The sequence below is a fragment of the Rhinopithecus bieti genome, unplaced genomic scaffold (assembly GCF_001698545.2).
Source record: "Rhinopithecus bieti isolate Rb0 unplaced genomic scaffold, ASM169854v2 scaffold_6907, whole genome shotgun sequence".
Classification (NCBI taxonomy): Eukaryota; Metazoa; Chordata; class Mammalia; order Primates; family Cercopithecidae; genus Rhinopithecus; species Rhinopithecus bieti.
The window spans coordinates 2,798,763-2,825,705 of NW_016805647.1; the positions used below are offsets into that span (position 1 = coordinate 2,798,763).

General features: G+C 55.1%; 1 protein-coding gene across 4 annotated transcripts in view; it reads left to right on the forward strand.

The window, feature by feature from the left end:
• The window catches only part of HIVEP3 (HIVEP zinc finger 3), a 421,205-nt gene extending 398,936 nt beyond the window's left edge, over positions 1 to 22,269 (forward strand). For 3 of the 4 annotated variants that reach the window (XM_017873237.1, XM_017873236.1, XM_017873238.1), the window contains 4 exons: positions 3,900 to 4,075; positions 10,353 to 10,439; positions 15,037 to 15,971; positions 17,396 to 22,269. In XM_017873237.1, the coding sequence (XP_017728726.1) occupies positions 3,900 to 4,075; positions 10,353 to 10,439; positions 15,037 to 15,971; positions 17,396 to 18,211 (2,014 nt within the window). In that variant the 3' untranslated portion in view covers positions 18,212 to 22,269. The remainder of the gene's footprint in view (positions 1 to 3,899; positions 4,076 to 10,352; positions 10,440 to 15,036; positions 15,972 to 17,395) is intronic. The other variant, XM_017873239.1, reaches the window with a different exon arrangement.
• The last annotated feature ends 4,674 nt before the right edge of the window (positions 22,270 to 26,943 follow it).

Here is a 26,943-nt window from a genome sequence, read left to right on the forward strand (position 1 = left end):
TCCCTTCTCCCCTGTCCTCCATTCTCCCCTGTCCTCCATCTCCCCTGTCCTCCATCTCTCCTGTCCTCCATCTCTCCTGTCCTCTATTCTCTCCTGTCCTCCATCTCTCCTGTCCTCCATCTCCCCTGTCCTCCATTTCTCCTGTCCTCCATCTCTCCTGTCCTCCTTTCTCTCCTGTCCTCCCTTCTCTCCTATCCTCTATCTCTCCTGTCCTCCATCTCCCCTGTCCTCCATTCTCTCCTGTCCTCCCTTCTCTCCTGTCCTCCATCTCCCCTGTCCTCCATCTCCCCTGTCCTCCATCTCTCCTGTCCTCCATCTCCCCTGTCCTCCATCTCCCCTGTCCTTCATCTCTCCTGTCCTCCATCTCTCCTGTCCTCCCTTCTGTCCTGTCCTCCATTCTCTCCTGTCCTCCCTTCTCCCCTGTCCTCCATCTCCCCTGTCCTTCATCTCTCCTGTCCTCCATCTCTCCTGTCCTCCCTTCTCTCCTGTCCTCTATTCTCTCCTGTCCTCCATCTCTCCTGTCCTCCATCTCCCCTGTCCTCCATTTCTCCTGTCCTCCATCTCTCCTGTCCTCCTTTCTCTCCTGTCCTCCCTTCTCTCCTATCCTCTATCTCTCCTGTCCTCCATCTCCCCTGTCCTCTATTCTCTCCTGTCCTCCCTTCTCTCCTGTTCTCCATCTTTCCTGTCCTCCATCTCCCCTATCCTCCATTTCTCCTGTCCTCCATCTCTCCTGACCTCCCTTCTCTCCTGTCCTCCATCTCCCCTATCCTCCATTTCTCCTGTCCTCCATCTCTCCTGACCTCCCTTCTCTCCTGTCCTCCCTTCTCTCCCGTCCTCCATCTCTCCTGTCCTCCATCTCTCCTATCATCCCTGGCCTCACCCAACCCAGGCTCCTCTCTCATGATCCGCAGCAGGCTGCACTCCCTCCCTGATGTGACAAGGTGCTGCACGTGGTTGTGTATACCCCACCCCAAGTCAAGGCACCACCCTTGAAGGTTCAGAGTCCTCTCTCTCCCTGTTTCCCTTCCTATCACTCTCTCTCTGTCTACATTTGGAAAGACCATGTACCATTTAAGCTTGATGTGGAGGAGGAAATGAAGGGGTCTGAGAGCAGCTGGGGCAGACGGACCCTGGCACCTGCTTCTAGGTTGGCTGGCACACAGGCACGGTAGACATCAGAGTGGCTGTGCTGTGTGGGGATCAGCAGGGTGAAGGCTAGGCTGAAGGACACCATTGTGGGTGTTGGCAGGAGGGGAGCAAGTGCCATGGACCCGATGAGCAGGGCCAGGTGGAGGCTAGTGTCCATGAGGTGGCGGGACCTCCAGTGCAAAGGGGAGACCAAGCCGTCCTCACTCTGTCTTCTCCTAGCTGGGAAAGGGGGTCGCATCTCAGCCATCTTCCCCAGCCACCAGGTCCCAGGGGCATGGAAGGACATGGGAATTAAGATCCAGGTGTGAGCAACTGGTTTTGTCCTGGAGATCTGCTACGTGAGGATGAGCCGCTGTCACTTGGAGGCAGGTGCCTCGTGCTTGGCCACAGAGTGCCCTTCCTAAGAGAAACGAGTCATTTCTGCGCACCGCTGCCACGGCCTTCAGTTCCTCCTCTCGGACGCAAGGTGGCACGTGTCCTGGATCCCGCAGAAAGGTGGCCCCCACTGGGGCCAGCAAAACTGGCTGGTCAGGGCAGCCATGGTGGAGAAGGGGCAGTTGCAGACTCCTTGACGGCATCAGTTGGCCAAATCTGAAGTGATTAAAAAAAAAAAAAAAAAAAACAGAGCTCATCTGTACTAGTGAACAGCAGTCCATGTGTGAGGTGAGGGTGAGTGTGCCAGGAGAGTGTGTGAGCATGAGCGTGGAGGTCTGAGTGTGCAAGTGAGTTTAAGTGTGTGGTGTGTGTTCATGGGTGTGAGCGTGTGTTACTGTGTGAGGGTGGAGGGGTGTGGTGCATGTCCGTGTGTGTGTGGGAGTGTGGGGGTGTGGGTGTGTGGGTGTGATTGTGGGAGTATGCATGGGTGTGAGTGGGAGTGTGAGGATGTGTGACTGTGGAGGTGACTGTGAATGTGGGGGGTGTGATTGTGGGGTGTGGGTGTGTGAGTGTGTGGGGATGTGGAAGTGAGTCTGGGGTTGTGAATGTGTGGATGGGTGAGGGTGGTGGTGTGTGTATGTGTGAATATGGGGTATGTGAGTATTCAAGCAGAGGCGCAAATGTCTGGTTGTGGGAGTGTGTAGGGGTGTGAGGGTGTGGGGGGTGTGGGGTGAGTGAAGTGAGTGTATGTATGTGTATGAAGGTGGGGACGTGAGCATGTGTGAGGGTGGGGTGTGTGGAGGGTAGGGGTGTGGGGAGGAGAGTCGAGTGAGTGAGGGCAGGGGTGTCAGTGTAAGTGTGAGGATGGGGTGTGGAGTATGTGAGTGTGGGGTGTGAGTGTGGGGGTTGTGAGGGGGTGTGGGGTGTGAGCATGTGTGTGGAGGGTGAGCATGGGAGGGTGAGCGTGTGAGTGTGGGGGTGTTAGCATGTATGAATGTGAGGGTGAGGGTGAGTGTGAGGGTGAGTGTGGGGTGTGAGCATGTGTGAGGACGAGTGTGAGGGCAGGGGTGTGGTGGTGGTTGTTACGTTGCTGCCAGCAGGCTCTCTCCCTTAAGTCCCCTCTTCCAAGCCCTTCCTTCCAACGTCCTTTCAGCTGTAAGCTGACGGCCCCATTGGAGCAGGGTGGAGCCCCTACTGCTGTCCCTGGCTCACCTCCTCCCAGCCACCTCCTGCCCCTCTGTGCTGGACCTGGTTGGGGCAGGTGGTGCAGAGTGAGTAGGGCACGGGCAGCTCTGGCTGGCATTGGAAGGCACGCTCCACAGGCTGAGAGGCCACGCCTCCTCCATGTGCCTTGCCAGTGGCCTCTCAGGCTTCACGAGTCAGAAGGCTCCTCCTGGAAGTATGCCAGGGTCCCCTCTCCTGGCGCATCCCCTGCCACCCTCCCCACCGCATCTGAGACTTGCACATGTATAGCATTAGAACAAGACGGCTTCATCGTGATCCTGTTGCGCATGTGGGACTCGTGGGTTTCCTTCTAAGTGGAAATAAGAGCATTCTGATTCATGCTTCAGGGGCAGCTCCTGAAAGCTGGTGGCACTTCCAGATAGAACCCCAAGCGATGTGGCAGGTGGCTGGGACCCTGCAGCCTGCAGAGCGTGAAGACTGAGGTGCAGGTGAGGGAGAGAGCTCAGGACTCCTCATTCCAAACTCTGAAGCCAGGGAAGCAATGGTGGTCCCTGTTCCTTCTCCTCCCATGAACATCAGGGCAGCTTCCTGGCAGATTGGACAGGCTTTGGGGAAGGCACTTTCAGAGCCTGGTTCTGGCACCTTCTGACTATGGGATCTTGGACGAGTCTCTCACTGTCTCTAAGCCTCGGGGTCTCACGGGCTTTCCATGGTGAGGTGGTTGTGCTTTGATTTGGGTAAAGTGCCTGGCAGAGTGAGCCTTTGGTGAATGGCGGCTGCCCGAGCTGCTGCTGTTGTTTTATCATCATCATTCCCTCTCTAGGACTCAGGTGGCCTGCGGTGGCTGTTCTTTGTGGGTGAAGCTGTAGCTGGGCTGGCTCTGCCAAGGAGGCTGTCTGGCACCCTGCAGCTCCACATCCTCTCGGTGGGATGCACCAGTGTCTGCTGCCTCTGGGGGAGGAAGAATAGTGCAGCTCCCCCCGTCTGAGGGGGAGGGGCGCAGGGGGTCCATGGTGGATCCCCAGGGTAACTCAGTTCCTCCCACTCCCATGGTCCTCTCTGGTTCCGTGACCTCCATTCCTTGCGTCTGTAACGGGCTGGATGAAGCTAGGAAGCGCGTGCATCTTCTGAGGTGGGAATCTGCCTCTTCTCCTTTTTTTTCCCTTTACTATGACGCCTGTTGCTCATAGGTACAAATCAAACGAAGAGTATGTATATGTGCGAGGCCGCGGCCGAGGGAAATATGTTTGTGAGGAGTGTGGAATTCGCTGCAAGAAGCCCAGCATGCTGAAGAAACACATCCGCACCCACACTGACGTCCGGCCCTATGTGTGCAAGCACTGTCACTTTGCTTTTAAAACCAAAGGTAAGAGAGAGTCAGCTGGGGCACTGCCCCTGCCCGCTGCAGGAAGCTCCCCTCTGGGAGTCCCAGCACAGAGTTTAGGTGCCCAGACCTCTTTGCAGGGGGCCTGGAGCAGCTCCATTTCCTGGATTCCCACCCAGCTTGGTGCCCAGTGGCAGGGCAGCTGGCTCCAGACTGGCCTGTGGCTCCCCATGGCTGCCCCCAGCCATCCTCCTGGAACATGCACACAGCCCCTACACCTGTGGCTGCCTGGCCCTGGCCTGCCCAGCCTGGTGCAGCACTCTTGCTCACCGTTCCTGGTTTTGCATCTTCTCTCATCTCCCCTCCCTTCTGCATGTCTCCTGAGCCGTTTATCCACTGATCTGAGGCACTCCAGCATCCATGCTCGTCACTGCCACTCTTGCATTTGGAAATCCATTCCACTCCCAGCTGCTTAACACACTCGCATGCTCACTTCTCATGCCAGAGTGCACCGACCTCCACCCACCTCTCCACTCCCACCCTGTCCCTGCTCCACCCAGCTTCTCTGCACGTCTCAGCACAGGGCCGGCCCCCGACTCCCAGACTGGCAGCCCTGTCACCCCTGCCCCGGCCACACCCCACATCAGGGTCAGGATAGGCTCTGGTAGTCACTGGTGAAAGGAGGGGCCTGCTGTGAAAGGCGTGCATCCCAGAGAGCTGCGATGGGTGATGGGCATGGCCTGGCCTGCCATGGCCACCCAGGCCAGGCCCCTGGTGTGGACGAAGGAGCTGAGTCCATGGGATTCTTGGATCACACTCTCCTCCTGCAGGATAGGCAGGGAAGGTCCTGGCAGCTTGGTCATTGCAGACTGAAGTGCCTTGGAGGGAGACCCAGGGCTCTCGGCACCCTGGTGTCTTCAGCCTCTTGAGCTTTATAGATTCCTGGGTCAGGGTTTGGACATCAGGGTCCTGTCTTCTCCTTTGAGCAAGTTGGGGGCTTCTGGGAGCCCCGCGGTTTCTCAGGGGGTGAAACTCAAGGGCATCCTTCAGTTGTGCCACCTGTTGACCTTTCTTCTGTTGGCAAAGTTGCTCCCGGCGAGCGAGGCTGGGCCGTTGTTCTGGAGGGGACCCAGCAGGGTCCCTACCCCTCTTCACTTCCTCCGTGCTCTTGCTACCTGGCCCCTTCCATTCTCTCTAAAACAGGTCAAGCACCAGTTTATTACATCCCCTGGGACAGTGGCCTCTTCTCTGACTGTGTTCCCATTTCTGGTCTCCTGACACCATTAACTGAACCCCATGCCCTGCTCTGTCCCCTCGCCATCATCTGCAAGTTGAGCTCGAATTTTCCTGCCAAGGTTTTGGTTTAAACAGAGGTGCCTGCCCTCCCACTGCCTTTCCCTGATCCTCTTCTCTCTTAGCGTCTCATAAACAATGTCCCAAAGGTTGCCCAGAGAGGGCAGATAGGCCCAGGACTCCGCACCCACCCCATGGATGCTTCGAAAGTGTCTTCCATCCCTGGAGCCCTGCCCAGCATGCGTCGCCCTGGACATGGGCTGTCCCTGACACGTCCTCCAACCGCACTTCCTCTGGCCTTCTGCAGCCAGTTGAGATTTTATGGAAGAGTAAGATGGAGATAACTGACTGACAATTCAATGGACGGTCTTCAACTCTAAAAGCAGAAAACTTCTCACCCAAGTCCCCTTGAAGGTGAAGAAAGTGATCCCAGAAAGCAGAATAGCTGTTAATGCTGGAGCTGCAACTAGAACACAGGACCCGAGCTCCAGGGCATCACCCCATCGTCTTCCTTTCTCTGAGCAGTTAGTTTTCTGCCTTCCCTGGGGTGGGTGGCAAAAAGCTGCACTTGGAATGGCCTGTGTCCAGGGGACCACACTGTCCTCAGCCTGAGGAGCCCTGAGAGCTCCCAGCCCAGGGCCATGCAGAGCACACCTGTGCTCCACACGCAGCCGGGGCTGCCCATCGCCTCAGGAAACCATCACTCTGCCGCGTGAGACTGGAAGTTTCCAGCCCAAGCAGTTTCCTGCAGGGGGCCCACTCGATTCCCTTTGCCTTGGGTCCCTAGCAAGAGCCCCTACTTTCTAGGAGATGCCTTCATTGGAAGCCACACTGAGCCTGTCTGCAGTCCCTTCCTGGGTCTCTGTGAGCCAGCACAGAGCCGGGGCCCTGGAGGGCCTTGGAGGGTCCAGAGTGCATAATCTGAACAGAGGGGCGGTAGGCCCTCCACATTTCCAGGGGTATAGAGCATCCCCCCGAGGGAAGGCTGCCCCTGCTGTCCCGAAGGCCAGGCCCATGAGGCCGTGCTCTCAACCAGTGATCAGGCAGTGCCCTGAGCTCTTTCTCAACTGTTCACAGGGGCTTCTAGAAGACTAGAACCTTCCAGAACCAACGCAGGGAGCAGATGGGAAATGGTGGAATCTGAAACTGTTTGACTAACAGAGGGAAGGCCAGTTGGGATGGTGGCAATCAAAGCAGGAAAGGCTCCCTGTTAGCTCTCTCTGCAGTATGGGGGTGAAGGGAGAGCAGGACGCTGGAGCTCCTGTCTGTTTCTGGGGCCAGGTGTCTTTGTGGAGTGCTGGGTCCCATAAGCCATCAGCTCAGACAACACAGGCCTCTTCTCTCTGGGGCTGTGCGCCTCCCTATCGGGCCACCTCCAGGCCTGCTCCAGGCGGCCTTCCCGGCCCTACCACCCAGCTACCCCAAGGCCTGGGGAGCCCCTCCTGCCTGCCTGTCTGTCTCTGTCTGCCGTGTGTGTCTCGTCTCTTGTGTCAGACGTCGTGGCAGCAGCTCAGGCCTCTGGAAACTGGCTAAGGAACGCGTCAGTAGGTGGGGCTGGGGAGGCCTGTGGGTGGCCCTGTGGCGGCTGGGGGGTCCCATTTCCTCTTCTCAGATGGTTCCCAGAGGCCGGCGGATGGCTGTGCCATGTCCAGGCCCTTGCACCGATCGCCTCGGGGGACAGAGATGGCCTCAGGTCTGCCAGGCCGGCAGGGGCAGGGACAGTGCGGTTGGTCAAAGCCGAATGAGGCAGGCAGGGTTGGTGGTGGATGCCCTTTTATCGGAGGTTCTGCCTCTCCCCCACCCATCGCCTTCCCTCTCACTTGCCTTTGCTCTTCATTCCAGGCCTGTCAGGCTTTGGTGGGGTCTGGGATGACTGAGAAACTATGGCTCTGCCTGACAAGCCGAGGCCCTGGCCCTCAACAGGGAAGTGGTGTTCAGGCTGCACCTGCAGCCATGTGCCCCACCTTCCCCTTTCACAGAGGAGGAGACGGACCTGGAGAGGGAAGTCACAGAGGGACCCAGACAGCACTCAGGGCTGCCCAACCAGTGTCCACTCCTGGACCCGCAAAGTCACCTCCGATCCTGACTCCTCCCTGCACCCCCGGGGTTGGGGGGCAGAGGAGAGACAGCCCTTTGGGGGGCTCCCTGGTGCCTTCTCCTGAGAAAGGTAAAACCATTTCACCATAAGCATCATCTTAGCATCTCTTCCTCCACACCCAGCATGGTGCGTGGCAGAGCCCCCAGCTGCTCAATAGAGTGACTGGCATGGGAACAGGGGTCTGCTCTCTGCCAGGCACACTCTGCTGCCATTCTACATGTGTCACCTCATCAAGTCCTCCCACATCCCCATGAGGTAGGTATTACTTCACAGTTGCAGAAACCGGGGCTCAGAAGGTTAAGGAACTTGCCCAAGAGACCACAGCTAGCAAGCTGCAGAGCCCACAGTCAAACCCAAGGCTGCCAGGTTCCATCTAGGTTCCACTCTGCCTCCACATGGAGTGGGAAAGGCCCCCAGAGTCTTGAGACCTGAGTCTAAATGGAACTCAGCACCAACAGCACTGTGGCTGTGGGCCACCTGATTCGCTGTGTTGGCTCAAGCAGCCCTGCCAGCGTCCGAGACAGCCAGTGATCTTGTCTAATGGTGCCATCAGCACCTGGGCCCAGAGTTAGATCAGAAGCAGGGAGAATCTCAGCCTGGTGGGGGTTGAATTACATGGACTTTGAAGTTCCTTCCAACATTTTCCTCCTGCAATGAGAAGGGCATTTCCCATACGTGGCTATTGTATACCCATTGTGTGCCCAGCATCTAGCTTGGTTCATTAGAGACCTAAACCTTCCAGGCAGAACAGGTGCAACAAATGAGGTAATAGCCAGAATGAGCAGTGTCTGCTGTGCTCTGTGGTCTGGGGTAGTCAGGGTAGGGTGGGCATGGATCCAGGACCTTAGGACAGTGGGTATCTCTGATCCATGGAAGACCCCAGCTGCCTTTTCCCACCTCTTGACTGTCCTACTCTGGCTTTGCCTTCTCATGACAGTGAGGGCAGAAGTCCGCTAGGTTGGACAGGGACCTCTGAGGACCCTCTGGCTACAAGATGACTCTGGAATTATGGCTTTGCTCCCACTATTGCCAGGAGTAGAACATGTAGGTTTATTTCCAGTTATAGGAGGAAAACCCAAATCATGAAGGATAGAATCATGAACCAGGACCAAGGTGAAGAAAGAGGAAAGGAAGCAGCTCCCCTCCCATCCCTGGTGCCCTTGACTTGAACACCTCTGGGAATCCCAGCTTAAGGTTCCCCCATTAACCTCTTAGCAAAACCCTAAAGATTTCTTCTAATTCTAGGAATGATTAAGAAGCACCCTTTGGTTCATCTGTGGGCCCTCTCCCTGGTCACCTAACCATCCATCTCATCTAATAGTTTTCCTGTTCATTTATCTTCTCATCCTATCTGTTCCTACCATTCTCCCATTTGTCCTCCCACCCATCCAACTTCCCATTCTTTCATACTCCTATCTGTACTCCTATGCATGTAAAAGTGCATGTGTCCATTCATCCATCCAACCAGCCATTCTTCCATTCATCCATGTCTCCGTCCTCCCATCCAGCTCTCCATCATCCCACCTGTTTATTGACCCATTCTCCATCTATCCTTCCATTTATTTTCATCTACTCACCTATCCTCTGTCTGCCTATTCATCTCCTTATATGCTCATCTAGAGTTCCATCCCTCTGTCTATCCTCTTCCTGTTCTTCATTCTTTTGTATTTCCTTTATCCACTTTATCTATCCACCCACCAATCACTCTACTCTTCCACTCCAGGAGGCTTACCTCTTTCCATTCTTCTCTCCTCCATCCATCCATTCAAACTTACCAATTAATTAGACTAATGGGACAGAGTACCTGATTCAGGGCACTTATGACTTATGATGTTAATGACCATATGGAAATACAGCCATCCCCGGGGCAACAGTGAGCACGTCATAGTTTGGGAGTAGCTGCTGGGCCCAAAGCAATATCCTGAGGCATCTGGCCTGTGTTCTTCTGGGGCAGGCTGGGATGCTCTGCCTGTCCTTCCTAGAACCCTTCTGTCCACCCAGCTGTGTGGCCTGTGAAATGTTGTGCACCTGCTGGGGAACTGAAGCTGTTGTTACTGTTCCCTGATTCCACAGAGCTGCTGTCTCTGCTCTGCAGCTTGTGGGCTGGACCTACAACTTGGGGCAAAGTCAGCCTCCCCTCTGAGGGCTTTGTAGGCATGGAGCAGGACAGAGGCCTTGCCGGGGCCTTCCCTGACCACCCTGGTCCTGTGTCTGCACTGTAGATTGGCCTGGGGAATCTGAAGGCCCAGAAATGGGACTTCTCTATGAAAATCAAGCTTGGGCCCCCAGCCTTGTGGCTCCTGAATCCCTGGCCAGTAGACTTCCCTACTCTCACCTTCTGCCCTCTCGCCATGCGTAATATTGAATTTGCCCTGGTTTCTCTACGTACACTAGAATTCTGCCCTGTGGGCTGCCCTAGAAGTGTCCTCAGCCAGAAGGGCATGCTTAGTCCTCACCCATCACGCCGGTCAATGGGAGCCTCCCACGTCATCCCATACTTGAGATGGCCAATAGTGCTGCCTGATGAGCGTCACCAGCTACTAGGGCCAGACTTAAATCAGAAGCAAAAAAAAAAAAAAAGAAACCTATTGCACTTGAGTTGTCTTTTATTTTCTTTTTTTGTTTGTTTTCTAACCAGCATCTCACTTCCTCATTATACTCTCTGTCCCCTCGCAGCCCCCGCCCCTCCCCCCACCCCCCTACCTAGCTCCTGTCTGTGCACTGCCCTAACAGCAGCTGTGGCTACACATCTTGGCCTGAGCACCAGGGCAGAGGGATGCCCCAGCTCCTGCCCAGCCCCTGCAGCTGGCAGGGCCTTGACTGACCTGGAAACCATGGCCTGCCGGCCAGGTGCTACCTCCATGAATCCTGGGCCCACCCTGGCCGCCTGCCCCACAGCAGAGCCTAAGTATTCTCATTTCTTTCTAGGGAATCTGACTAAGCACATGAAGTCGAAGGCCCACAGCAAAAAGTGCCAAGAGACAGGGGTGCTGGAGGAGCTGGAAGCCGAAGAAGGTAACAATTGCCAACCTCCTCCGTCCCCTTTCCCCTTGTCCGCTTTCCCCGTCCTCCTCCACCTTAACTCCTTGCCTTCCCTGCTTCCTTTCTGTCTGCTTTGCTCCATTCCTCCTCATCCCCTCTCCCTCCCATGCCTTCACCTTCAGTTCTCCCAACTCTCAGAGACAAAGGTTAAATTCCCTGAATGATTGAGCCGCCTTCCCACATGCTGATAGGATATGCTGTGCAGCCCTAGCTATCATGCATTACCATCTATCATGCAGGTGGAGCGCCTGGCACCCATGGGTGCTCAGTGAATGTTTACTGAATAAATGCACACAAGAGAACTTACAGTCAACGTTGAGTGCCCACTATGTGTCGGGCAGGTTCTAAATGCATGCCCTGAATTATCCCAGCAACCTCTCACAGTGACACTGTGGGACACATACTCTCCAAAGCTCCACACCCACACTCCTGCCTACACACTCCGGCATGGGCCTGACACATGGGCCTTTTGGAGCTAGGAGAGTTTCACAAAAGCCCAAAGCAGACCTGACAGCTGCTTGTCACCTCCCAGCCCCATCCCCGTACACACCCCAGCCATGGTGGTCAATCCCCAGGAGGCATCTTAGAGTCAGTCTCTGAGAAGACAGGGCAAAGGATTCGAAGCCAGTGGGTCTGGCTGGGCACTGTTAGGCCTTAGCAGTCAGACAGGTGGCCAGAAGGGCTTTGGTGGTGGACGCCAGTCCCTTCAACAGGAGGAGGCTGGAGCCATTTCTCCAGCACCAAGCAAAGCAGGAAACATACTGATTCCCTGAAATCAGCCCCAGGACTTAGAGTGTGACAGAGGGGAGTGTGTATGCACGCACTGTGTGTCTTGTTCCATTTTTGTTTTTCCAATTTGGGGAGTATCTGTAGTCTTACAAAAAAGAGTTAAGTCATATTTCCTTTTAGGTGGAATAAGTCATTTTTATAGAGTAGAACACAGTGAACTTGGGGCTGTTCACCCCAAAGCTAGAATGTGGGTTCACTGTGCTTGACAAGGATACACTGGGCCATATACACATGTTGTCTCATTGAGTCCTCAAAACAGGTGGCAGAAACTTGCGTCACGCATGTTAAGTCAGGGAAGTCAAAGCTCAGACAGGTAAAAATAGCCCAAGGTCACACAAAAACCCTGGCTGCATGCCACTCCACTGCCTGGTGGGCTGAACCAGGGGAGCCTGAGCCTAAGCCAGAGCCCTCCCCTGAGGTCCCTGCCCCGCCCCAGCCTCATTTTCCCAGTGGAGCGAAGGGGGATGCTCAGAGCCACTTTTCTGAAGAAGAAATCCATGCATTCATTCCAGAAGTAATTACTGGGCACAATCTCTGTGCCTGGCTCTATTCGGGGTGCTGGAGGTTCCGCAGTAAATAAAACAGCTCCTGTCCTCAGGCAGTCGGCATGGCAGGGGAGCTGGGCAAGGAACGAAGGTGGAGTAGAGCAAGGGCTTTCCCTGTGAAGCCAAAGAGAAAGCAGAAGAGCCAAGTGAGGGCTGGGGCGCGTGGGGAGGGCCGCTGTGCTAGACAGAGGGGTGTGAGCAGAGAACCCCCACCGGAAGGAACCGGAGTCAGGAGCCACGTGGGGTCAGGGAGGAGCTCTCCTACAGAGGGAGCAACAGGTGCAGGGTCCCCTAGTGCTGGAGCCCGCTGGGCGCGGTGGCAGCCGGTTTGGAGAGACCTGGAGCCTGAAGGCTGAAGGGCACCGGGGGTGCCCTGGAGCGGAGGAGAGAGGCAGGGCGTCCTCTGGCCTGTGCCGGGGGCGCGGGGAGGCCGGATGTGCTCAGGAGGTGGAAAAGCGGCGGGATTCTGGGTGGGCTCTGGAGGGAGAGCCCACAGGCTTAGCTGGCCCCATATGGGGCAGAAGGGAGGGGGGAGGACGAAAAGGAGCCAAGGAGGACTCCAAGGTTTACCGCCCAAGAGACTGAAGGATGGAGTTTCCACTTCCCGCGACGAGACACATGCAGGGGGGAGCGGCATGAGTTCGTGTCTGTGGAACGGGAGGTGGCGAGTGGGAGGACTGCCTGGAAGGAGCGAGGCGCCCAGTCCCTGCCCACGGTGCTGGCCAGGCTGGGTGCCAGCGCCACCGCGTGGCCTCTCCCAGCGGCGCCCGCCGCGCGCTCAAGCACTCTCATTTGTGGAGCGCTGGCGTGGATCCCAGCAGGGGCGGGGCCGCTCCAGCAAGTGCTCTGGGAAGGGGCCGCCCAGACAGAGGCATTCCCCAGTGCCTTGCAGGAACGCAGATGTGGAGGGCCCGGCCAGCCTCGAGCTGGGCAGGGGACTCTTGGCTTCCAGCATTCATGCACTGAGTGCCCAGGACGGGCCATTATCCCCACTGGGTCTCAACTTCCACATTAGTAAAGAGGGTCTTTATGAGCCCTCCCTGCTGGACATCACTCCTAACACTACCCCTGTGACCTTCGTCTGCAAAGTGCTGACAATCCCACCCCAGCTACCTGCATGCTGAGACTGGGGGGACAGGGATGACAGGAGCTGAAGTTTATTGGGTACTTACTGTGTGCCAGACCCTCACAGTCCTCTCAACAACTTCCTAGAGTGCTTTTATTGCTACCCAGTTTACAGATGAGGAAACCAGACACAGAGAAAGTAAAGTATCCAACGTCACACAGCAAGGAAGTGGTGGTGCTGAGTTTCAAACCCGACCACTCCCTGCTTCTTAGTGCAACACATCATTTTTAAACTGTCAGCGTAACAATGCAAGGGCTGTAAACCTTAGTTCTGACTCAGCCACCACCTCTCACAGGGTCATCTGTGCCTGGATTTTGCTGTATGTAAATGAGGGGCAGGGCCAGGTGAACGGGTGATGAAGTAGGCCCCTGCCAAAGTCCTAGGCAAGGAAAGTAAATGCCTGGGGCATAACTGCAAAGTTCACCCCCATCCCCAGTCCTGCTCTTATCCTAATCCTTCATTCCTCCTCTGATCTCATCACCCTGCCTCTAGCCTCAGGGCCCTCCCTTTGCCTGCCAGCCCTAGCTCCACCCCATAGCTTTGACCTACATCCGGCTGAATGCCCACTTTTGTCCACTTTGGACATCTGACTGCTGCATATTGAGTGACTTGGAAGTGCTAGTTCCGGGCTTTCTGGCCTCAGGGCAGCTGGACATGGTGGAGAGCCAAAGCCTGGCTGCCCCAGCGGCCTGAGTCAGCTTCTGTGCCAGCCCTCCTGGTTAGTGGTGGGTGCAGTACTGACATGTGTGAGTGATGGGGCTGACTGGCTGGCTCAGCCCACCTGTCAGCAGCCTCATTCTGCAGACCAGAAACAGGTTCCGATGGTCTAGCGATGGGCCAGTGAGGAGGCCAGATGTTAGCGGAGTTCTCCCCAGCATCGGGATTGCTGTCCATTTAGAGATGCCCAAACTAGACTCCTGACATGTTAGAGGTGACCCGGCTGGTTGGGGCCATCCCAGAGGAATCAGACCAGGAGGCTAGTATTTCAGAGTCCTAACCCCCACTTTTAGACTCTATTCAATAATTCTGTTATTATTCTTGTAGTCTGTTTAAGGAGTGCAAGTGACCTAAATGTCCAACAATATCTGAAACAAGTATCACAGTTTTGTTGTTTGTTTACTCTTGTGAACAATTGCTTCCAAGTCTCTCAACATGCAGCCGTCAGATGTCCAAAGTGGACAAAAGTGGGCGTTCAGCCGGATGTAGGTCAAAAACTATGGGGTGGAGCTGGGGCTGGCAGACAATGGGAGGGCCCGGAGGCTAGAGGCAGCCTGGACTTCAAAAGGGCAGTGGCTCCTCAGATAAGAGCATGGCTGGGATGGGGACCTGCTCTGCAGCCTGAGGCCAGCTTAGTCAAGCCACCCACAGAGGCCAGAGGCCACCACCTGCCAGATGCCATTGTGACAGCCACCGGGAGCCTGGTCACCATGGCAGATGTGTGTTTACACTGACCACGGATGGCTCTGTGCTGCTGGACCAGCCAGTGTGACTGCTCTGTCCTGGAATAATAGATTTCATCATGAATGTGTTAATATGGCAGCTATAATTATTTTTAAGCCCTCGATATGTGCCAGGTCTTCATTTTACTCCTCCTAGAAAACCTGATGAGGTGAGACCATCACATTCATTCGGCAAAGGGGGAGACCAAGCAGAGCAAGGTGGGGTAACTTGCCCGTGGCGAAGCCAGCACTGAGATGCTAGTGAAACAAAGACTGTCTTCTTTGCTGTGGCTCAATCCCAGCCCTACTACTGTCTTCCATGGGCAAGTTAATTACTCTCTCTTACCTCAGTTTCCTCATCTGTAACATGAAGATGAGAACAGTACCAGCTTCACAGGATTCTTTGAGGTCTAAATGAATAAATTTACCTAAAGCTCTCAGAACTGAACATTGCACATTCTAGGCATAAAGGAATTATTGTTCACTGTTGTTATTTACAAAGCGCTCCCATATCTGTTACGTTTCGTGGTTATCCCCACAATCTTGTGCCCTTGCCATGGCTATTTTGCCCAGTCAGCAGGCAAGGAAACTGGGGCTCAGAGAGGAGCAGCCATGAGGGCAGCGGGGCCAAGGCCCAACCGTGACCTTGGGTCTTCTGTGTTTGCCCTCAGGAACCAGTGACGACCTGTTCCAGGACTCGGAAGGACGAGAGGGCTCAGAGGCTGTAGAGGAGCACCAGTTTTCAGACCTGGAGGACTCGGACTCAGACTCAGACCTGGACGAAGATGAGGATGAGGATGAGGAGGAGAGCCAGGAGGAGCTGTCCAGACCATCCTCAGAGGCGCCCCCGCCTGGCCCACCACATGCACTGCAGGCAGACTCCTCACCCATCCCGGGCCCTCAGCCCCCAGATGCCCCCGCCTCTGGCACCCAGGCTACACGAAGCAGCTTGGTCTCAGAAGCTGAGCGCCTGACAGCCAGCAGCTGCTCCATGTCCAACCAGAGCACGCCGGGCCTCCCCCGGCTGGGACCGGCCCCTCTGGGCTCTGTGGAGAAAGACACAGGCTCAGCCTTGAGCTCCAAGCCTGTGTCCCCGAGAAGACCATGGTCCCCAAGCAAAGAAGCAGGCAGCCGTCCACCAATAGCCCGCAAACACTCACTAACCAAAAATGACTCATCTCCCCAGCGATGCTCCCCGGCCCGAGAACCACAGGCCTCAGCCCCGAGCCCGCCTGGCCTGCACATGGACCCAGGAAGGGGTATGGGCCCTCTCCCTTGTGGGTCTCCAAGACTTCAGCTGTCTCCTCTCACCCTCCGCCCCCTGGGAAGAGAACTGCCCCCTCGAGCACATGTGCTCTCCAAACTCGAGGGTGCTACCGACCCAGGCCTCCCCAGATACTCGCCCACCAGGAGATGGTCTCTGGGTCAGGCCGAGTCACCACCACGGTCAGTGCTGCCAGGGAAGTGGGCCTTAGCTGGGCCGGGCAGCCCTTCAGCAGGGGAGCATGGCCCAGGCTTGGGGCTGGCCCCGCGGGTTCTCTTCCCGCCCGCGCCTCTACCTCACAAGCTCCTCAGCAGAAGCCCAGAGACCTGCGCCTCCCCGTGGGTGAGTTCCTGCCCCTGGGGGCTGGGCCGCTTCTCCCCTGTGGGTGCGGGGGTTGCAAGTTCACACCCTCCTGGGTATCACACCTGGAACTAAACAGCTCTGCCAGCTCAGTAGTTATTAATAATTTAGCAAACATTTATTAGGCACCTACTGTGCCATGCACCATGCTGGGTGCCCTGAATCAACTGGCTAATTAAACTTTATTTTAGCCTCAGAAGCACAGAGCATGGACTCTGGAGTTCATGGGATCTGGGTTCTACCACGTATTAGTTTGTTCTTGCATTGCTGTAAACAAATTCCTGAGACTGCTCAGTTTCTGGGGAGGCCTCAAGCAGCTTTTACTCATGGCAGAAGGCGAAGCGGGAACAGGCATCTCACATGGCAGAGTGGAAGCAAGAGAGAGAGCTGGGGGGAAGGTGCCACACACTCAAAATGCCAGATCTCATGAGAACTTACTCACTATCTGGAGGACAGTATCAGTCCCCATGACCCAAACACCTCCCGCCAGGCTCCACCTCCAACACTGGGGATTACAATTCAACACAAGATTTGGGCAGGGACAAATATCCAAATGATATCATGTCACTTGCAAGGGGTGTGGCCTTGGATGTGGGTGTAAATACTCATACAGTTCCCCACCCCCAACCCATCCCCATCTGCCTGTGTTCTTTGAGCAGATGGCAGAACTTAACCAAAACCATCACCATCTCCAATATCACTGTCATCAGTGCCCTCAGAGACACCCTGTCGACCATCAGCACTGTCCCCATGGCCAGCACCACCACTGTCACCATTGCACCAACACACCACGGCTGCCACCCCGTCAGCACAGTCACCATCCCTGTCCCCTCAGCTGCCATGACCCCTCAACTGACAGCACCATCATTGTCAGCTGACCACCTTCCGACACCTTCTCTGTCCCCATGTTGCCATGACCCAGCCCTGTCACTCCTGGAGGAACACTGATCTAGGAATCCTTGATTTTTAATTTTGGGGTCACATTCAAATTCCTGGGGGTGGCAGAAGGTCAAGAACCTCAGGTGGGAACTCATGTCCAAGGGTGAAGCTGGGTGAAGACCATTTAGGAACAGGAGAGGCAGCAGACCCACATACAGGCCAGGCTCATGGGTGACGACAGGGCCCCACGTTGCTCAGGTATCCCCTCCTCTGAAGACAGATATGCTGGCCAGAGGCATGGAGACCATAGGGCCTGAGCATACTCATGGTCACTGTTGAGCTGGAGATGGCAGCAGGCTCAGCATCCATGGGCAGGGAGTCAGGAGCTTGGTTCTGGGTTCAGCTCAGCCGGGACTCTGGACTCGCTCTGTGATCTTGGGCAAGTCCCCTTCCCACTTCCAGGCCTCAGCTCCCCATGTGCCCAGCACGTAACCTTCACCTTACCTTGTCTTGTTTTCTGACCCCAGCAGAAGGCCGAGTCCCGAAGTCCCTCCTGCTCACCCAGCCCTGCTCATCCTCTCTCCTCCCGACCATTCTCCGCCCTCCATGACTTCCATGGCCACATCCTGGCCCGGACAGAGGAGAACATCTTCAGCCACCTGCCCCTGCACTCCCAGCACTTGACCCGTGCCCCATGTCCCTTGATTCCCATCGGTGGAATCCAGATGGTGCAGGCCCGGCCAGGAGCCCACCCCACCCTGCTTCCAGGGCCCACCGCAGCCTGGGTCAGTGGCTTCTCCGGGGGTGGCAGCGACCTGACAGGGGCCCGGGAGGCCCAGGAGCGAGGCCGCTGGAGTCCCACTGAGAGCTCATCAGCCTCCGTGTCGCCCGTGGCTAAGGTCTCCAAATTCACACTCTCCTCAGAGTTGGAGGGCAGGGACTACCCCAAGGAAAGGGAGAGGACCGGCGGAGGCCCGGGCAGGCCTCCTGACTGGACACCCCGTGGGACCGAGGCACCTGCCGAGCCCACACCCACGCACAGCCCCTGCACCCCGCCCAACACCTTGCCCCGGCCACCCCAGGGACGCCGGGCAGCGCAGTCCTGGAGCCCCCGCTTGGAGTTCCCGTGTGCACCGACCAACCCCGAGGCCTCTGCCACCCCGCCGCTGGACCGCAGCAGCTCCGTGGGCTGCCTGGCGGAGGCCTCTGCCTGCTTCCCAGCCCGGAGGAGGAATCTCTCTGGGGAACCCAGGACCAGGCAGGACTCCCCCAAGCCCTCAGGAAGTGGGGAGCCCAGGGCACCTCCACATCAGCCTGAGGACAGGGGCCCCCGCAACACTTAGCCTCTCTCCAACTGCTTCAGCATCTGGCTTCCAGTATCCAGCAACAGACGTTTCCAGCCACTTTCCTTGAATCATCCCACTCCCTCAGCCCCATCTGTCCCTCCGTCCAGGAGCTCTCACGGCCCCGTCTGTTGTACCTTCCCATGTATGCAGTTACCTGTGCCTTTTTCTATGCCTTTTGTTGCTTAAAAAGAAACAAAACAAATCACATACATACATTTAAAAAGAAACAACAACCCGTGAGGGGTCTGAGGCTGTGAATAGTTTATGCTTTTGGGGAAAGGCTGATGGTGGAGCCTCCTGACCCTCCCCACTGTGGTTTGCAGCCACCCACCCCAGAGGCTGGCAGAGGGGAAGGGGTGCACTGAGGGAGAAAGGAAAGGGAAACTTCAAACAATATAGAATTAAATGTAAAAGGAAGCACTCCTGTGTACAGATGCGATCAAGGTTCCTGTTTATTGCCACTTTACCCCCTGCCCAGCTCGTGGCCACCCCTCTCTGCCAGCAGAAAGGTCAGTGTCCCCAAGCACAGGGGTGCAAACAGAGGCAGGTGACCCCCACCCAGGCCCCAGCAGGCAGGCCCAGAAAAAATAACCTTTTCCTTTTTTTTTTTGGCAAGAAAATAAAATTATGCTTTTCCTAGGATTTCAACACAAAATAATAGGTGCAGGTAGAAGGAGGAGGGTTGGCTCCCCAAGGGCCCCTGGATACTCTGGTAGTCTGAGTCATAGGTCCATCCTGGCACTCCACAGGTGGGCAGGCCATCCCACCCACGCACCCCCACTCCCAACACCTCCCTTCTGCACCCCACCCTGGCCCCCTGGGCTGGGGAAGGAGCCCTGACTGTCCGTCCCTGGCTCCCAAGCCCCCGACCAAGGCCTCACTCTTCTGTTGCCTCCTCTGTTCTAAAACTACCCACAAAGGCGGAAGTGGCAGGGCCCAAGCCTTAGGGGTCATTCCTGAGACTGGGTTTTGGGTTTTGTTTTACCCTGGGGTACAGGGGACCCTGTTCCACTCATGGCTGGGTTTTTCCAGTGCTCCACAGCAGAGGTTTGCAGGGAACTGTTTTGGGACCACTTTGCCACAGGACTGTTTCCCCCTCTCCCTGCCCCACACTGCCCCTGTCTCCACTACCCCAAGGAAATACCCAGAACTGTGGCTGGTGGATATGGCCCGGGCCTGTTTGCTGTCTTACACCTCTTTTTTAAAAAGAGAGAGGACGGTATCTGATACTTTGCCCAGCCACCACAGATTCTCGTGACCTAGAGGATTTTTGAATTGTCCTAAGTCATTGGAATTCTCCAAAGCAATCAGTGCAAGCCAGTGCCTCTTCCTTACCCCCCTCTCTACCTTCAAGAAGCTGCCCTGCATTTCCTGGGGCAAAACTCTACTTTGTAAGAAAAATAATAAGACCAGAAATTTAAATCCCAAATTGAACTATGGAACTTGAACTCTAGTGTGTTTGCCCCAACTGGGAGAAGTGAGTTTTTCCCCATTGTTCCAGAACTGGTTTTCTTTACTTTCTACAAAGGAGGGCAGCACAGGGACTATGGTCGTGGCCCATGAAGGCTGGGTTTGATGCCACCCTATAAAGAGCAGGGACCTCTCTGGCCAGTCCCCAGTCCTCAGCCAGGCTGTATGAATCAAGTGCCTGCCCCAGGGCTCTTGAGCTGTTGAAGCTGTTTGGGTACAGGACACACTAGGTGGGGAGGGTTAAGACCCTTCTGTGAGTTCCCTGTGCGGGGCTGTACTTGCCTTTTCCAATTCGTGGCCTTTCCCCGGCTTAGTCCCTACTAGACAGACAAACCAGCCACAGTCCAGCCTGCAGCCAGACCACCTTGTTCGTTCATTCTCCTTTGCCTCACTCAGAGCTAAAACAAAAATGAGACAAAAGGCAGGGCCTCCCTGGGGGTCCACTGTGCTCCAGGGTTCTGGGGAGTCAAGATTAGCCAGCAGCTCCTGACTGCTTCCCTCAGAGATGAGGGCTCTCATCCTCCCAAAAGCAGCAGCAAGCCCAGCCTGGACCACACCATCCATATTGCTGGACAGTGGCCTGGCAGAAAGTGACTCCTCCGAGTCCCAGGAGGCCAGGGCTTTTCCCACCCTTGCCTTCCAGCCCTAACCCATGGGACTGCCCACGGATTGGAAGCTTCAAGGGCTGAGGTCTGGGAGCTGCATAAAGGCCTTTGCTTCAGCCCAGGTTAAAAATCTCCCTGGGCAGGCTCTCTCTGCCCCAGACCTACAAAGCAGCAGACTGGGGACTCTGGTGGACTAGCCCCTGATATTGGTGGGGGACCCCACACCACTCCACCCCACCCTGCCTTCCAGCTCTCGTGGGCATTTTTCTCCCTGCACTCAAATAGCCTACCCACCCAAGGTTTCCTCCCTGGGCAGCCTAGCAATGAACAGCGCAGCCGGCAGGGCAGAGGCCCAGCAGTCACCGGGCCCGTCAGGCTCAGGCAGAGAAGCCACAGGGGCCAGGAGTCACTGGAGACTATTTCTAAATGATGGGGGGAAATGCACAAATAGAATCTCACCAAAGGGCTGCCTCCACATTGATGCTGTGCCCAGAGGGACACAACCAATGCCACCAGACTGGGTATATGTCACTGGGCACAGCTCTAACCCCCTCCTCCGGACTCTAGTCCCAGTCCTCTGCGCACAGAGCCTCCAGCCCACAGGTATACCTTCATGATTTGGAGAAAGACGTGTGCCCCATGCACACCCTCCCCTGGGCCTTCTGCCCTGCTCCCAGTCACTTCCAAGCTTCCTGTTTGCCTGTGATGTTATTGTGCCTGTTGAGGGAAGCAGCAGAGGAGGCAGTGGCTGACTTGGCACAGATGCCTGCTGCGTGCTCTGTTGAAATGCGCAGGGTGGCCATTCCTCGGTACAGACTAGCCCTGGTCCTTAGGTGTGGGCAGTAGGGGAGGAACCAACTGGTCGAGGTTTCAGAGCCAAACCTTGCCTTCAGTTGGTGAGTCCTTGCCCCCCAGGCCTGCGCTCCACGACGCCCTTCACCCTTGGCAATCTCAGTGCCATCCTGGATAGTAACCCCACTCCTCTCTGCTCCTGCCCGCACCTATGGCTCTCACTCTGGCCTCAAGCCCTGCGACCCTCCAGGAGCCTGACAGCAGCCAGCTGCCTGCACTGTCGCCTCCATAAGCTCCAACTTCCAGACCCAGAAGTCCCTCTGCTTCCCTCTGTTGGAAAAAGCCTAAAAGAATTAGCTTCCAGATTCCTCTAGCTCCTGCTCCATTCCCACCCAGTCCTTCTGAAGAGGAATGAGCAATACATCTGAGCTGGATTTCTCTCTAGTCCTTTCTCCAGACAAATCCTTCTTAAAGCAAAAGTCCTGGCTGAGCACCTGTCCTTGGGGACCGATCTGCCGTGTGACCAGGGAAAGAAAGTTCCCGAAAGCCTATTCCACCAATTCTGCTTCTGTGTTGTGAATCCAGTCTGCTTTCCATTAGAAAACCGCTTCGGCACTTACGGTCACTTTACTAAATCTAGTATGTAAAAAAAGAAAGAAAGAAAAGAAACAGAAAAAAGAAATGTGCAGGCAAATGTAAAATACAATGCTCTCTGTAAGATAAATATTTGCCTTTTTTTCTAAAAGGTGTATGTATTCTGTACGTGAAATTGTCTGTAGAAAGTTTCTATGTTCTTAAATGGCAATACATTCCAAAAATTGTACTGTAGATATGTACAGCAACTGCACTGGGATGGGGTAGTTTTGCCTGTAATTTTATTTAAACTCCAGTTTCCACACTTGCATCTTGCAATGTTGGTATGGTATATATCAGTGCAAAAGAAAAAAACAAAAAACAAAAAAACAAAAAAATCCACGCAGGTCTAAAGCACAGAGTCTGACGTTCAAAAGGAAAAATGCTCAGTATTGATGTGTGTGACCTTTGTTGTAAATTACATCTGTACTGTGAATGAGAAGTTTTTACAAGTATAATAATTGCCTTTATTACAGCTCTGGCTGAGTGTTCAGCCTGAGGATATTTTTTAAAAAAAAATTAGCATGTTGGAATAAATTTGAAAATCCCAACATAGCCCTGCTTGCCTGGCTCATGGTTTTTCTAGAGGGTTCCACGATGTCAGAGTTGGAAGGACACTTGGCATCCCAAGTGCTCATTTTGCTTCACAGCAATCAGGCCAAGAGAGCAGAGGTGACTAGGCTGCAGTCACACAGCCCAGGACTCTCTTGCAGACCCTGGAAAGGCCTCTCGAGGATGCGCCAGATATAGCACCATCTGGTTTGGGGCCTGTATTTGTTCCCTAGTCTGCGGTGACAAATCACCACAAACTAGGTGGCTTTAAACAACAGAAAATTATTCTCTCACAGTTCTGGAAGCCTTAACGTCAAAGTCAAGGTGTTGGCAAAGTTGATTCCTCCTGGAGGCTCTGAAGGAAAATCAATTATATGCCCCTCCTAGCTTCTGGTGGCTGCAGACAATGCTTGGCCTTCCCTGGTTTATACACTCATCACTCCAATCCCTGCCTCCACAAGGCCACATTCACAGATTCCAGGCATTAGGACATAAACTTAACTTTCGGGGGGCCCCCATTCACCTCACTACAAGATGAATAGTGAATTGGTTCTTGAGTGTTGATAGTGGGGGAGGCACAGCACTTACTGCCTGTGAGACCTTGGGCAACTCACCTAACCTCTCTGTGCCTCTATTTGTAAATCTGTAAAGTGGAGGGGCATGATCCATATCTATAAGGGCTGGTGTGCGGATTGAGATGGCATATACAGGGTGGCTAACAGAGCCTGGAACATAGTAAGCCTTCAACAATTTGTTTCTGAGCAGGCTTTGCACAGGGTTCTGGGGTTACAAGGGTGGAAAAGATATGGAGTCCCCACCTTTTGTATTCAGCAATGATTTGCTGAGTGCCAATGAGAGGCAGTCATTGATACAACAGTGAGCAAGACAGACACAGATCCACCACGAGGAGCTCACATTCTAGCAGGGGAGGCCATCATCAGTTACTCAATCACAGCAGCCATCACGGCTGTGGTGGAAGAGAATGACGGTGCTAATCCAGAGTGAGTCTGCATCACCCAGGGGACCTTTCCTGGAAAAGTCCTAAGGGTCGGGAGGATGAAGGGAGCCATGAGAAGGAGAGGCTAGATTGACTGATGGACGATCAAGGGGGATTCTCAGGGTAAACGCCATCCAGAAGTTTAGTGCTAAGAGCCTAAGAGGTTCTGTTCGTTCAAAGCAATCAGAGGATTAATTGTTGCTGGCTTTTGGGAAAGCTGGACTAGTACAATTCCTGGTGCCTAGTGGGTCCTTCATAGATGCTGCTGAATGTTGAATGAATAAATGGTGGCAGTGGATTGTGGTGGTTGAAGAGTGAGGACAAGGTGGGGAAGTGGAGGTAGCAGACACAGACACCTTCTAGGGGCCTGGGCTAGAGACAGGGGAGAGCAGGGGCAGTCATGGGGGAGCGTGGGGTGCAGGGAAAGGAAACCGAGTGTGTGATGGGCTGGTGAGGAGACAAGAAGCCAGATGTAGACTCCTCTTCCCCTGTGGCCCAAAAGAAGGGGAGGGAGGAAGTACAGATTAAGTCAGCCTATCTGTTTGGTGACAGGAAGTTGGGGACACTCTGGAAGGTGGATTGTATGTGGGAAATAGAGTGAAGTCACCTGAGGAAGCTGCAGGGTGAAAAGATCAAAGACACCTGAATAGGTGTGAATGACCTTTGAGGGGAGCAAGAGGAAGCCACCAGGGCAACAGGGAAGGCACCTGCATAGCATTGTGTGCCAGCTGCCTTCTGTCTGCTCAGTGGTGTGGTTTTTCCAGCAGTCCTCAGCCACTGGTTGTGGGCATGGGGAAGGTGGCCCAGGGTTAGCCAGGCCATGGGACACAAGGACAATGAGTTACTGGAGGTGAGTCACTGGCAAGTGAAGAGGTGAGGTCACTAGCCACTGAGCCCACGTGCTGAGAAAGGAACAAGCAGGCCTGGTTGATAAGGAGAAAGGCCAGTGGTCAAGTGACGACTTGGATGAAAACAAGAAAATGTTGTGAGCTGTCTTAACTCATTGGATGAAGACTGTGTCAGCCACAGGCGTGGGTGGCTGAGGTGCGATGAAAGAGCTCACCACTGGAGATGAAGAGGACAGGAAGTGAGCATCCAGGGTGCCGAGTGGGCTGTGCAGGTGGCAAGTGAGGCCATTGCTGAGGATTGCAGGGCTTAAGTGGAGATCCGGGCCGTGAGTCAGGGCGTAACTGTCAGGATGGGTACTGTTATGCAGCAGAAACTAGCAACCCAGACACTCCGGCTGAATGCAAGGGACCTGTATTTCTTTCCCTCACTATACATTCAGTGTGGGTCAGCAGGGGAATTATGCTTATCCTAGTCAGAGATCTAGACTGATAGAGGCTCCTTCCCTGTGCTTCCATGACCCCAGGGGCTGAGGCAAGAACAGTACTAGGGGCCTCCCACTGGCAAGTAAATGCTTCTACGTGGAAACAACTATCCCTTCCATGCATATTTTGCTGGCTAAAGAAAGTCACATGGTCACGCCTAATGGAGGAAAATGAGAATAATTGGAAACAGCCCTAATGATAATCGTACAAGGCTAGGACTTCTCAGAATTGGAAGAGGAGATGAGCAGATGTCAGCGATGGGAGCGGGGAGGGCCTGACAGTGGTAGCCTCAAAGGTGCTGGATTTTTACAGTGAGCGAGTGAAAAAAATAATAGTCCAGAAGAGGCCCTGGGAGCAAACGTGGCAGCTGGCTTTAGAATCATGGGATGAAGAGCCATCGTTGGAGCAGGTGCCTGGGGAGCACGTCCTTGGATCATGCGGGGGGCATGTCTCAGTCTAGGCCAGTGGGGAAGTAGACCTCCACAACAGCCCCAGAAGGAGAAGAAAAATAGCATAGTATGTGCCAGGCCCAGTGTCCAGCATTTTACAAACTTGATTTGTAGTCCCTACAACAACCCAGCAAGATAAGAGTTACTGTCCCCAGTTTTAGAGAGGAAAACAGAAGCTCCAAAGGGCCCCCAGCAGCCGAAGGTGCACAGCTAGGTAGGGGCAGTATGAGGACTAGAAAACCCTTGTGTGGCTCACATGTAGTCCTTCAGGGAACCTGAGGTCCTCCCGCCTCCTCCCATCTCAAACTTGGGCTCCAGGGAAGCCCAGAATCTCAGACTGTCCAGCTGTGACCACTCAGGGTCCAGCTGGGGCTTCTCTCCAGCATCCTCCTGACTTAGTATGGCCATCTGGTAGCCATTTTAAGTCCCTGTGCCTGAGGCCACAGGTGCAAGGAATGACCAGCAGACACCGGGCCTAGATTCCAGTAGCTGAGAGCATGAAAAGTGCCTGTGAATTCTTTCCTCCACTGTCTGCCAGCAGGCCCAAGGCCCGCCGATCTTTCACACATCGCTGGCCAGCAGGCCTCCCAGGCTGCTCTCTAAGGTTCATGAGGCGCTTTCCCATTTGGAGTGGACTAGGACAGGGTGCACATTCCCATTTACAGATGAAGGGGAGAGCCGAAGATCACACCCTGGTTAGCAGCAGGGCCACTCACCTGTCCCCCTGACCCCAGCCTCAGAGGGCGGTGGCCACTGCTGTCTGCTGCTGAGGCCTTCACCAGGCTTTTTCTGGGTCCCAGTCCAGGTCTAGGCTGGGGCTGCAGGACTCCGGGATCCTACCCTCACCCTTAGGCCTGGGTCCTCTCTGGGCTCAGAATCTGGAGCCCACACTCTGTCCTGGAGACTCGTGGCGGGGGCAGGCCACTGTAGATAGGATGGGCTAGCCTGAGATGAGCATGAGTGGAGAGAAGAAGGAAGAGCTGGTGGAGGACACAGCAGGTGAAGAGGGTGCAGACGGGGCTGTGCTGCTTGGGATTCATCATGGGCACTGCTCAGGAGACCCTGGGAGGAGACCCCTTATAACCTCAGCATCTATTCTACAGCAGGAAGGTAGGAAGTTTCAGCCCTATTTAACAAGCAAGGAAATTGAGTCACAGTGAAGTTATTTGCCCAGGATCAGGGTGCCAGAATGGTGACACTGTCTTCCCAAGGACCTCATGGTAAGTGGCAGGGCCAGGAGTTGAAACCAGGTCCCCACATTTGGGAAGTGGTTAGCTTCCTATGGAAAGAGAATCTGGGCCTCTTTGCTACTAAGCAGCCCTGGAACCTGGGTTGGGGCTGGGGAACCCCAACATGCATATTCCCCAGTCCTTTCCAGGCATCACCTACTTCAGGGGGACCCCACTGCCTACTGCTTCCCTTCCAGATGACATCCAGAGCTGAGAAGTGCTTGGCCCAAGGTCAGGGCTATGATTCCTGATCCCTCAGCAAAGCCACCTGCACCACCCCACCCGTCCCTCCTCTACCCCAGGCCTGAGTTCAACTGCCTGTCTCTCTTGCCCAGCTCTGCCTTTTTAGGAAAGGAAAAGAGCAGCCCTGGGGAGGGCGGGCAGGCAGGCGGGTGGGCGGACATGCTAATCCACCTGCTCCCAGCGTCTTTGGTTACCCGTGGTTTGGGGCTGGGCAGCCCCAGCTGGGAGTGCCAGTCCAGCCAATCGGTGCTGCCGGCTGAGCTCTCCACCAGAGCCATACAAGGCTTTGCCACAGCCCAGGCCTGAGCTGGCATAGGGCAACCCCAGCACCAGTGCCCGCCCCGCCCCGAGCCTGCCAGCCCGGCACGTCCTCGGACTCTGCCTAATCCAGCCTGGGAGCAGATAGGGCTGCCATGCACGTGCACCAG